This window comes from Podarcis tiliguerta (assembly GCF_965153285.1).
Source record: "Podarcis tiliguerta genome assembly, chromosome: Z".
Classification (NCBI taxonomy): domain Eukaryota; kingdom Metazoa; phylum Chordata; class Lepidosauria; order Squamata; family Lacertidae; genus Podarcis; species Podarcis tiliguerta.
Genome location: NC_139553.1, coordinates 8,339,861 through 8,353,159, shown reverse-complemented (window position 1 = coordinate 8,353,159; position 13,299 = coordinate 8,339,861). Strand labels below are relative to the sequence as shown.

Genomic DNA, 13,299 nt, shown 5'->3' with positions numbered 1-13,299 from the left:
CCGACGGGAAGGTAAACGGCATTTCCGTGTGCTGCTCTGGTTTGCCAGAAGCGGCTTAGTCATGCTGGCCACATGACCTGGAAGCTGTAAGCCGGCTCCCTCGGCCAGTAAAGCGAGATGAGCGCCGCAACCCCAGAGTCGGTCACGACTGGACCTAATGGTCAGGGTTCCCTTTACCTTTAAGAGGGAGTTCACCACACCCAGTCTCTTGGATCCTAGTCTACCACTCTACGACACCACACTGGCTTTGTAGTTCAGCTTATCTGGAGACACAAAGTTGGCTGTCCCTGAAGTAGTCTGTGCATTCTCTCCTGCCCTTTAATGCATTTGATACCCAGGATGATTTGATATCAGCAGATGGACTCTGCCACTAAGCTACTACCACGCCCCTCCCATACAAGTCTCTTTACCATCTCATACTATGACCGAACTCCAAAAATAGATGGTTCATTATCCTGCCTTGAATTCAAGTGTCTGGGAGAGTCTCTTCACTTTAAAATTAGAACCTTTGCATAATTTTATTTTTGCATTATGCCTTGATTTTTAAGCTGTTCTTTAAATATAAAAATGGGCAAAGAACCTTCATCAGCTGCAGACAGAGGAATGGAATCAGTGGAAAATGTAGGAGAGTGGCTAGCAGACATTGAGCTAGGAGCTGTAATTGTAAAGCATTCCTCCATTAAAATCAAGCCAGTTGCTCTCAAAAGGTTTCAGAGTAGGTGGCCTGCTGGTGGGGAATCTTTTGGCCCTTGGAATAATCAGCAATTGTTAACACTTGAGTCTGATTGAGGAAAAGGTCCCTTTCTTGTTCCTAGCCAGGATTCCATAAGACCCCTGATGATGGCAGCCCAATTCATTTTAAGCAGGAATAGGGAATGCTTTTCCATTTAGGGGGCCACATTCCCTTCTGGGCAACCTTTTGGGGGCCATGTGTGGTGTCTAGAGAATGTTTGAGAATTCTGACGAAAACCAAAATGGTAGCAGCAGGAACTGCTGCAATTTGCATGTTTCTCTGTGGTTAGGAACAGAAATCGTTCAAGTGAATACAATCAGTATTCATCCACCTCAGTATTAAGCCTGCAAATACGTAATGAATGATGTTTTCAACATTGTTTCAATGTTTGAAATGGGTATATATGTAACATAAATAGCTACATAATTCTGTAACTTACATAGCTTCAGTTAAATAGTGGATACCGAGATGCTTAACATACTGTCTCTGGGGGAAACCATAGAGCAGCAGAATGGAAACAGCGTTGATTGTGGTGAATACAGATCAGAATGGAAATTGCAGGCTTCTTACATTCCTAGGAGTGGAGAGTGTTTTTCCTCTGGAGGTGGGGCTAAACCCCATCTAGCCAGCCTTCTAGTGGCCATGTGCCAGTGGTGGGCAGAGCCCGGGCAAAAGTGGGCAGAGCAAAGGATGCAAATTTTCCCTTCGTACAATAGACTAGTTTTTCCACATACCCTCATGTCCCTATCTGTCCTCCTACCAGGCAAGCTAAAGGCACGATTTGAGTTCAATTAAGCCATGGGTAGGCAAACTAAGGCCCGGGGGCCAGATGCAGCCCAATCACCTTCTCAATCTGGCCCGCGGACGGTCCAGGAATCAGCGTGTTTTTACATGTGTAGAATGTGTCCTTTTATTTAAAATGCATCTCTGGGTTCTTTGTGGGGCCTGCCTGGTGTTTTTACATGAGTAGAATGGGCCCTTTTATTTAAAATGCATCTCTGGGTTCTTTGTCGGGCATAGGAATTCGTTCATATTTTTCTTCCAAAGTATAGTCTGGCCGCCACAAGGTCTGAGAGACAGTGGACCGGCCCCCTGCTGAAAAAGTTTGCTGACCCCTGAATTAAACATTCCAGTCACATAGAAGAGAAGCGTGCTCTCCACTGCTGCCCCAAAAGGCAAAACTAGATCTCATAGCCTTAGGCTGCAAGAGAGAAGACTGTGGCTGACTATGAAGAGAAACTTCTTGGTGGGATGAGCAGTTTGGCTAGAGACCCAATTTCCTTAGAGGGGTGGTTGTCCCTTGCTGGAGGCTGGAGAGTCATCTGTTCAGGATGCACTGGGAGGAGGGATATATTTGGATGCCTACAAGCACCCCTGGAATTCTATTAATCCTGCCATTTTCCCAACCCCGAGAAGGTGGTAATCCCTGGTAGAGCACCTCAAAACCTGGAGGCTCCATTTGGTATAATATATTTTATAGAAGATTTCCCTGTGTTCTAATCCTTTCTCAAAGCCATCTTCCCCTGTTGCTCCCTAGCAATTATTCCTTGGTACTCTCTGAAATAATGAGGGGAAGGGTTGTAGTTCAGCAGCAGGGTGCTTGCCCTGCATACACAAGGCAGCAGTTTCAATCCCTGGCATCACCAGTTAAGGCTGGGAAGGTCAACTGTCTAGAATCGTGGAAGCCCCTGCCACTCAGTGTAGACAAGAAGGATCAATGGTCTGATTCAGTAGAAGACAGCTTCTTTTCTTCCTAAGAGGAATATTTATGAAAGGAGACACAGACTTTGCATCTATTTCACTACTGAATAATTTCCCTTGGGAAAGATAGTCAGAACATGTGAGGAATAATTCATGAAAGTATAATTGCACCTAATGGATTTGCTTCTGGCATTCTCTCCCACCCCACCCCACCCCCACTGGTGTGGTTCCTTCTCTTTTGTTGCTTGAGTACAAAGTCACAACTGCTGCTGAGGTTGAAAAGATTAGATAGGCACCGTTGTGAGTTTGGTCTGTGTGTGTGCGTGTGTGTGTGTTAGGCTATATGCCAGAGTCCCTTCAGTTTCCTGGATGCAGCAAGGATTTAAATTGCTGGAGAGCCAGATAAGTTTCTTGGTAATGGTCCTCTAAGAATGGACCCTTAAGGTAACAAAGGAAGTGGCTCTGTGCTAGACTGCAAATGGGTGGAGCTCCCTCCTTCATCTCACTGGTAGTTAGGAAGACAAAGGTCAGAGCTGAGGTGTGTAAGCTAGAAATTAGAAAAAAGTTGCAGGATGGGAAGCCAGGGAGTCAGAACCATGCCTGATTTCTGCTGGAATCCAAATATGTGGTTATGGGAGTAGCAAGACCTTCTTTGGGTGTTAATGCTGTAAGCCCCTCCATCACAAACTTAGATTGTATATATGTGTAAATAAACCATATATTATAAAGATGCCACTGTCTGCTGTCCCTCATTCTGAGGAAACCAAACCCTGGGTAAGAGCTTGGAACCCTGGAATCTCACAGCGCTCAGAGATTGGGGTAGCACACAACCGTGCTGTTGCTTCAAGGGAGGTCAGACTCTAGTGACCAAAATTGGAAAGATTAATGGAGGATCACAGAACAGCCCAATGTACTAATAGCGAACTCCTCATCAGTTATTGGATCCATGCACGAAAGTGGCATCAGTCGGCTTAGGGAGGACCCTAAAGGGCAAGCCCCCCCCCATAAAAAGCTTAGTGTGGCCCAAACATGATATGTGGACATGAAATATTGCCTGACTGTTGTGAAGAAGTGGAAAATTGAGAGTATTTTCCTAATCCTCCTTTTTAAGTCATTGAAGTTTGTAGCCATCCTGTGGGAGAGAGTTCCAAAGTTTAATTATCTGCTGCATGAAGAAGTGCTTTCTTTTAACTGTCCTGATTATTTATTATATACCACTAGAGCTATTTCAACTTTCTCCCTGAACATCTGAATTACAGTGGTGCCCCGCAAGACGAATGCCTCGCAAGACGGAAAACCCGCAAGACGAAAGGGTTTTCCGTCTGCAGAGGCGCTTCGCAAGACGAATTTCCCTATGGGCTTGCTTCGCAAGACGAAAATTGACGAAAATTTTCGGGGGGGGGGGTTCCGCTCCAAAACTCCTTATTCTGAATCGCTAAGCTGCTAAAAGCATTTTAGCAGCAAAACTGCTAATCCCCCAAGCCTTAAAAAGCCGCTTTTAGCCCTTAAAATGTCAATAGCGCTAATAGCGCTACTCCGTCAATGGGCTTGCTTCGCAAGACGAAAAAAACGCAAGACGAAAAGACTCCCGGAACGGATTCTTTTCGTCTTGCGAGGCACCACTGTACTTCTCAAAAAGGCACAACATGTTGCAATCAATCTCTTGGAAAGTCATGTCCAGATCACCTTTAGAAGGGTTAGCCCTGAAATGGATGAACTGGGGAATTTCAATTTCTGCATGTCATTTTTCCAACTTTATATCCAGTTCCCTACATTGCTTCAGCAAGTTGTAATTATATATGCAGTGGTACCTCTGGTTGCGAACGGGATCCGTTCGCAACCTGAAAGGAACACAACCCACGTCTGCGTGTGCACAGATTGCGATTCACAGCTTCTGCGCATGTGCATGATGTCATTTTGCGCGTCTGTGCATGCGTGAGTGGTGAAACCCGGAAGTAACCCTTTCCGGTACTTCCAGGTCACTGCAGGATGCAACCTGAAAACGCTCAACCTGAAGCAAACGTAACATGAGGTATGATTGTATTAAAAACTCCTCATGAAAAGTTCTTTAGCATTTTAAAAATTCTTTAACAAATTTCTCATCATGAACACATTGTTGCATGCCAGTTTGACTAAACACATTTTGCAAGTAATTTCCTCTAATATATCTGTATGTTATTTTCCAAAATACCATGCATTTTAAGGCACATTTCTCCATAACATGTGGCTTTTTGTATACATCGGTTGAAGAACCGCATCACAAAACCTGGAGAAGCACAAATTACAAAGGACACTTGTATTATCTCTTCACATATTGATCTGGGAAGTGTAAATTAGGTAGTTTCTCATTCAGCTGCAAGAAAAATCTAATTCCGTTCCCCTCCCTATAACTCAGAAGTAAGACCTATTGAGCGGAATGGGCCTTACTCCCACATGAGCAAGTTTAACATTACAGCCAAATTCTTCAGAGCGATTCCAAACATGACAAGTGTTTTCGTGAACAGACATTTTCTCCTAACACATGGCGGCACGCAAACTGTTTGCAATAACTTCCGCCCTGGAGGCAGCAACAGAGTTGGCTCTGGCAAGCTGCAACGACAGTCAACACACTGAAGAGGGACCCTTGTAAATCTTTTTATCAGCAAAAGCCACCTGCAGAACTTAGCAGCTCATTTCCATTTTTAAGAAATGAGGAATGCCCTGCTGCAACTGACACCACTGGCGCAATTGGAATCTCACACAATTGTTTGGGGCACGATGCAGCTCCAGGGAATTGGACCGGCCCCTGATGACGCAGGTTCGAAAGCTCTGCAGGAGGACAGTGATAAGCACTGATTTACTTTTTGCTGCCTACAGCAATGAGAGAAGAAAACCCAAGGACCCGGCTTCTTTTGTGATAAGTGCTCAGGCACACATCTCAGTTCCCAGAAGGCCAGTTTACACAGTCAGTAGAACCATGTGGTAAATCACTTCCTGGAATGCTCTATTTTAGGTTACAGATGGAGACTGCATATTGGAATTCTTCCCCATGGAGATGCCACCCTCTCTGTAAATAGAAAGCAGAGCCTTTGGAAGAAGAGACAACAGTGGAGGTTGAGTCATTAGAGGGAGCAGTGCACTGCCCTACAAATCAGCCTGCCCCCAGCTGGACTCCAGATGATAGCTTTCTTACCTGCAATCATTCTAAGGGGGGGGCATTGGGTGTGCATATGAAAGTCACAACTTAAAGCAGGGATGGGGAACCTCAGGCCCAGGGGCCAAATGTGGCTCTCCAGGTGTCTCTGTCTGCCCCTGGAGACTCTCCACACATTCCCTTCAGGTAATCTGTGGGGCTGCTATCAACGTGTTCACTCTGGATGGGAGACCACCAGGTCCCTTCTGTTCTTTCTGTATATGGGTCTGGACTTGGACCAGGACAGTCCTTCAAACAATCAGATAGAGGACTGTCCTCTGCAAAGGTGGTGACAGGGCACCCTGCATGGAAGTCTGGGTTAGGAGCTGGGTGTGATCTGGCACCACCGGGCAGAAGCTGTTGACTCAGTTGTCATGTTTTTGTGTTCATGATCGTTTGTGTGTGTTTAAAGCAGCCATGTGTGTGCAATTCATAGTATACAAAATGGAGGCACGGATGCACTTGATTGCTGCCTCTCATGCTTCAGAGTAACTAATAACTAATTCTCAATTCTCTGCAAGGTCCTGTAAAACACCCCAGCCATGACTTCAATTAGATTGAAGTCCCGAGTCTATAAAATGTGGGCAATAAACCAATACTGCAGATGGGATTCTGCCCTGTCCAATGCTCCTGGTCATTCTCTCCCTCCCTCTGCATCACATGTTTCTTATTTCTAACTCTCTTTCCTGGCTCCCATCTCAAAAGAAAAAGGGAAGATTAAATCTGTGAGAATGATGCCACACATCTCCTTTTGCAAATAGGAACTTAAAAAGGGTTTTTTTTATGCAGGACCTTAACAGAGGTTGAAAAGGTTAAGTTCCTGCTTCATGTCTGTTGTGACCCTGATGGTTATTAGCTTCCCCCTACCAGCTGATTTGATTTTATCTCTTTCCCAGGGGTTAGGAATTAGACTGGCCAGTTTCACCCATGGGCACACACACCTTTCACTCACTTGACACCATGCAACATCAGATGTGTGACAGGTGAAGCCTGTCCAGGCCAACCATGGCTACCAAGGAATAATTACTGCTCCTCATCATTCCTTGGCAGTGAGGCTTCTATTCAGTGTTATTTACATTCAGCAAGCCCTGCTTTCAACAGGAATTTTTGGAGCCTCAACTTCAATTGAAGCCTGGTCTGCAAAGGAAGAATCATCAAATGACACCATGGGGTTGACAGGTTGGTGGCCCTGCTCACCTGCCAAAAGCGACCCATGGACAATGGACAAGTCTAGTTACCCATCCCTACACTAGTGGGAACAGATTTTGCTTTGGGCAGCTTTCATGAGTTGCTTCAAACTTCTGCAAAGTCCAAACAACAATTCAAAAGCAATCCTTTGACCTGCTTTCTGAGCCTGGATGTCTCTTACCTTTGCTATCCCCTCTGCTGTGTGATCTCCAGAGACCCTAGAGTAAAAACAGTCATCATTAGCACCAATTAATGGGAGTACCAACTGGGAGTACAAAATCTAGGTAAAAAGAGATCTTAGCTACTAAGCCTCAAAAAAAGTCTTTCTTTGGTTATTATTTTCCTTTTACCTGTGGCGAAATTTGTGCCACAAATTAGGGTGGCAGTTAATTTTCACTCATTCTACTCGTAGTAGGTCCATTGAAATTAATGACTGTAGGTCAGTCAGGCCCATTATTTTTGACAGGTCCAGACCTTCTGAGTGTCCCTATTTTGCAGGAAAAGTCCTGGATGTACAGAAGCAATCCTGGTTTCAGATTTGATCCTAGAATGTCCCACTTATTTTTAGGATATCTCTATTTCCATCAGATAAGTGTTAAAGGACATGGAGTTATGCGACCCCCGAGTCAAGGAGATATGTAACTATACAACCTTTAGAAACCGCCTGAAGGCAGTCCTGTATAGGGGAGTTTTTTTAATGTTTAATGTTTTATTATGTTTTTATATATGTTGGAAGTCTCCCAGAGTGGCTGGGGCAATGCAGATGGACAGGGTATTAATAATGATGATGATGGAATAGGACATCCTTATTTCTTTATTTTCATTGGAGAAATGATGGAGGGCATGTAGGCCTATTTTGAGTACGGACACAACGGCACCCTAACTTTAAAACAGTGTGAAACAAATTTAAACAGTCACGACTTTCCCTAAAGAATTCTGGGACCTGTATTTTAAGGGTGCTAAGAGCTGTTAGAAGACTTTCTGTTCCCCTCTCAAAGCTTTAATTCACAGAATTCTCTTGAAAGAGGGATAGACTGTTAAACCTTAACACTTCCCAGGATATTTGGGGGAAGCCATGACATTTTAAAGTAGTATGTTGGCATCTATCTGTCTTGAGACACAATGAAGTGTGCCTGTGGAAGTGGAGTCAAACAGCTGGAGAACCACGACACCTGCTGTGGCTGCAGAGACCAGAACTCATAACTGCTGCCTCCTGTGTTGTTTTTGCTGTGTTAGCAGCACTGAAGTCACCTCACAGAAGCCCATGTCTGGGCAGTGTGTATGGAGGTCCTGGGCTGCCCAGAGGACAAGACCACACTCTCAGTCTCGCTGATAATGGTCCAAAAGAAAGCAGAGCAATACATTTGGCACCATCTGGGCCACAGGAGTTGCCAGAAGGAGGCATACAAGGTGCCATCCTACCATCAATGTTGCTTTAAATATATAGTGCAGATGAGGCCTAAAACTAGCATTAGATACAATGCTATGGGACAACACCATTCATTTATCCAACACCATTTTCCTCTCTTGCTGTGTGATCCCAGCCAATTAGGGATCATACGATGAATGAGATGCTGTTCTGATGCTATGTAGCTAACAGCATTTGATGACATTACTGAGGCAAACAAAGCAGCGTTGCCCTAATGGGAAAGCGGATGTATCCCCACATTGCTGAAGCAACGAGTTAATAGTATATTTCTTCATGCACTACAAGGAGTAATGAAACCTCCCTCAGAATGTGGCAAGTCAGAGAGTGTATCTCAGTTACTTCAACACACATACACACACAAATAGGGCAAAAACATTTGTCCCTGTTCAGGTGGCTCTGGAAAGCTTTTCTGAAAAGCTGTGTGTGATTTCCCCCACTTCTTTGATCCAGCTGAAATGAAATAATGCACAAATTTGGCAATGTTCCCAGAATCTGGATTTTAAACATTTGTAGTATAGTTGTACCTTGGGTTAAGAACTTAATTCATTCTGGAGGTCCATTCTTAACCTGAAACTGTTCTTAACCTAAAGCACCACTTTAGCGAATGGGGCCTCCCACTGCCACTGCACCGCCAGAGCACTATTTCTGTTCTCATCCTGAAGCAAAGTTCTTAACCCGAGGTACTATTTCTGGGTTAGCAGCGTCTGTAACCTGAAGCGTCTGTAACCCGAGGTACCACTGTACAGTTTAAGAACAGCCCTGTTTACGAACTATTTGGCTTACAACTTCACAAGACTGGAAGTAGTGTCCCGGTTTGTGAACTTTACCTCAGTCTAAGAATGGAGGCCAATTGTGGAAGAGCACTGGCAGCAGGAGGCCTCATTAGGGAAAGTGCGCCTCAGTTTAAGAATGGTTTCAGTTTAAGAACAGACTTCCAGAACAGATTAAGTTTGTAAACCGAGGTACCACTGTGTTTGCATTTGAAGGTCATCGCTGAAGACTTGATCTTTCTAAAACAACCACCACAACATGCACATGAACCTAGAAACTTAACATCCTAACACCTGAACATCAAGATTTGAGAGAACAGGGCCTTTTGTCCCATTAAAGAACCTGCCACAGGGCCACCCACTTACAATTAGGCAGAATGAGAACTTTCCTGTGATGGGTTTTGAGATCTTCAGGGGAGGCCCTTCCAGGGCTTCCCCCCCCTCAGCTAGAACTCACAGGTACTCAGTTCCGGCACCTCTCAGATGGGCACCATTGCTATTATAAGAGAACAAGGGAATCGTTTGTGGTGAGTTCTGCCACCTCTTTTTCTAGAAAAATAGCACTGGGTCCTTCTCCCAGTCTTGTCACCTCTCAAGCACACTTGGTGGTGCTACCCTCAGAAGAACACTGTCTAAAGAACATAATTAGAGCCCCTCTGGTTGAGGCCAAAGGGCATCATAGCTCAGCATCAAGTTCTCCCAGTGGCCAACCAGATGCCTATAGGACAACTGAAGACATTTTGGTTCCTGAGACAAACCACAAAATGGTGCTACCACCTCAATGGAAGAAGGGGTGAGTAAAGTCCTACATCACAAACAAGGAGGAAATAAATATCTACATCAGGATCTGCTTTCCCTGTGGACACTGCCACATATGGCGGTTGCCTCATGGGTGGGATGACCTTGCTATGGGAAGCCCAAAAGCAGGAACTGAGTGCAACAGCACCTTTTCCAGTTGAGATTGCCATAGGCATGCTGCTTCCATCAGGAGAGGTAGAACATAAGAAGAGTCTGGCTGCTGGGTAAGTCAAATGGCCTACCTAGCCCAGCACCCAGTTCTTACAGAGGCCAACCAGATGCCCCAATGGGAAGCCTACTAGCAGGACAAGAGCACTTCCCCCATCTGTGATGACCAGGAACTGGAATACAGAGGAATGTGACTTCTGATGGTGGATATAGAACATAGTCATAGGGGCTAGTAGACTTGGATAGCTTATCCTCCATGAAGCTGTTGAATCCTATATGGTTATTTATTTATTTGATATCATTCATGAACCACTTCCCATAAAATATCTCAGTTAATAGTTTGGAATAAGTTTAAAGTGCCAGTTCAATCAGCTTATTTATTTTTAATTGGGGTTGGGTGGAGTGGGTGGGCAGCTTGTTCCTTGCCTCAGGCATCAAAATGTCTTCAGCCATCTCTCTCTGCCAAGACTTTTATGAATATGGAAATTAAGAGACAGTCTTAGAAACCACAGAAGAATGGAAAAGCCTTGGTAAAAAGATACAAACCCTGCCAAGTTGACTGCCGTCTCACCAATTTGGGAACTGGTGATCCACTTGGTCTCGTCTACAGTGGTCCGAGCATGAGGCAGTCTTCCAATGTCTTTGACAGTCATTATGAGGTGACGTGAAGACTTGAGCAGCTTTACTGCCTCATCATGGGGGATGCTGAGGAAGCTGTGGCCATTCACCTCCAGAATCTGGTCCCCAACCTTTGAAGAGTGTAGAAAAAAAGAGATGATGAGTGCATAAAATGGGATTGCATCCAATGAATGGCAACCAGTGCAGGTATCTGAGCAAAGGTGTTATAAGCTGATAGGGTCTCACTCCTGCCAGCAATTCTGCACTAACTGCAGCTTCTGGGTCAAGTACAATGAAAGCAGCATACAGAGCATGGTGCAGTAATCCAATCCTGTGGTAATTTAATCATGCTGATGCCTTTGTTAGAGTAGCATTGCTGTGTGCCATGCCAGAGAGCTTCTCAAACCCACAAAAAATGTGTCAGACTGCCCATCACCCTTGGGCTGGGAGATCGCCCACACCTCCAGGGCACTAATCAGGCCTGTAAAGCAGTTTAGCAGTGAGCAGTTGGGTTGTAGGATGCAGTTCTAAGGCTGCTACTAGGACTATAGATGGGAGCTGGCTTGGGTGACGTTAAAAGGTGTGCATGGGAGGTAATGATAATTTAAGTAATGCATATACTTCTTAATGCCGAAATAGGCTTCTAAGTAGTTCGCAAAGCATAAAAACCAGTTATACAAACATGAAAATATAAATATAATCATTAAAATTTGCAACAGAACCCTCCATGAAAACTACGCTTAACACAGCAGTCAACAAAAAAATTGGGTAGAGACATGAAAGGAATTTCTGTGTAAACAGGTGCATTTTCAAATGCTAGCAAAATGTCAATATAGATGAGGCCTTTTATATTTCAGCAGGGATTCAGAACACCTGTGCTACCAATGTATTAACCTGGCTCTGTATTACCTCACACTGATAATTACCAGGTTGTAGCTAAAGACTAACTGGGTGTATGATCTCAATGCTGTCAATGGGCAAACAACGGTGAGGATTCACAAAGGAATGGCCTGTCAAGGATGCCCGCATGTTATTTATCTATCTTGCGGGGTGCTGGTGGTGTTGCTGGAAACAAACTGGGGTAGGACTCTTGCCTTCATGCCCTGTTTATAGACTTCCTGGAAACATCTGGCTGAACACTGTCAGAAACAGGATGATAAAATGATGAGTTAGACTTCTAATCCAATAAGGCTCTTCTTGCATTGTTATGAAATTAAGATACATTTGCAAATGGGCTGAGGTGTGTTGGAATAAGCAATGGTTTTTAATTAATACTCACCTTACTAAGAAGAAAAAGTCATGAAAGGGTTGTGAGTTTCAAATTCTCTATCACTGGTAATGATGGCTGTTAAAGAATACAATGCAAGCTTCTAGCCATGTCTGTCTTCCAGAGAAACTACAACTAATCCAGAATGCGACAGCTAGACTTGTGACTGGGAGTGACTGCCGAGACCACATAACACTGGTCTTGAAAGATCTACATTGGCTCCCAGTACATTTCCAAGCACAATTCAAAGTGTTGGTGCTGACCATTAAAGCCCTAGAATCATAGAATCATAGAGTTGGAAGAGACCACAAGGGCCATCGAGTCCAACCCCCTGCCAAGCAGGAAACACCATCAGAAACGGCCTCAGTCCAGTATACCTGAAGGAGCGTCTCCACCCCCATCGTTCTGCCTGGACACTGAGGTCCAGCACGAGGGCCTTCTGGTGGGTCCCTCACTGTGAGAAGTGAGGTTACAGGGAACCAGGCAGAGGGCCTTCTCGGTAGTGGTGCCCGTCCTGTGGAACGCCCTCCTACCAGTTGTCAAAGAGAACAACAACTACCAGACTTTTAGAAGACATCTGAAGGCAGCCCTGTTTAGGGAAGGTTTTAGGTTTTAATGTTTAACAGACTACTGTATTTTAATACTTTGTTGGAAGCCACCCAGAGTGGCTGGGGAAACCCAGCCAGATGGGAGGGGTATAAATAATAAATTATTATTATTGTTGCTGTAGTGAGTGAAAAACCTACCCTGCAAATAATGTATTCTAATGCAGATGTTCCCTGCCACTCATCTGGAGCATGACAAAACTACTTCGAAAAACCCAGTGGCGTAGCGTGGGTTGTCAGCACCCGGGGCAAGGCAAGTAATTTGCGCCCCCTAACCCGTGGATTTGCGCCCCCTAACCCTAACCCCCAAATGTTGCGCCCGGTGCGGCCGGCCCCCCTGCACCCCCCACGCTACGCCACTGGAAAAACCAGCTCTGTAGCCAGTTAGGGGGAAAAAAGAAATTGGAAAGAGAGCCTATGTGGAAGTTCTCCAGGTGGGTGAGACTCCTGCCAGAAATCCTGGCGTGTCACTGCCAGTTGGTGCAGACAATACTGAGCTAGATGGACCAATGGTCTGACTCAGTATTATTGGTCAGGCATCTGCTTTGCATGCAGAAGGTTCCAGGTCCAATCCCCATTTCTAGATAAGACTGGGAGAAACTTCTGCCTGAAACTCTGCCAGCCAGAGCAAGATGAACCAATGGTTTTCACTCAGTATAAGGCCATTTCCTGCATTCTTAAATCTGTTAGAGGCTTTCAGTAGCTCTCTTTGAAACCTCCTTCACTGCCTCCTTATGTCTTGCAATCTGCGCCTCAAGCGAAAACAAGTTCTCTTTGCCAGGATTGATAGTCCTCCTGCCTGGCTTGGACTACCAGCCTCAACATTCCTCTGTAGCTCTTCCCAAATTAA

General features: G+C 44.9%; 1 protein-coding gene across 5 annotated transcripts in view; it reads right to left on the bottom strand.

Moving 5' to 3' along the window:
- Positions 1 to 13,299, bottom strand: part of WHRN (whirlin) — a 137,028-nt gene that overhangs the window by 31,591 nt on the left and 92,138 nt on the right. For all 5 annotated transcript variants that reach the window (XM_083422963.1, XM_083422961.1, XM_083422965.1 and 2 more), the window contains 2 exons: positions 10,506 to 10,708; positions 6,976 to 7,012 (listed from right to left, as the gene is read on the bottom strand). In XM_083422963.1, the coding sequence (XP_083279089.1) occupies positions 6,976 to 7,012; positions 10,506 to 10,708 (240 nt within the window). The remainder of the gene's footprint in view (positions 1 to 6,975; positions 7,013 to 10,505; positions 10,709 to 13,299) is intronic.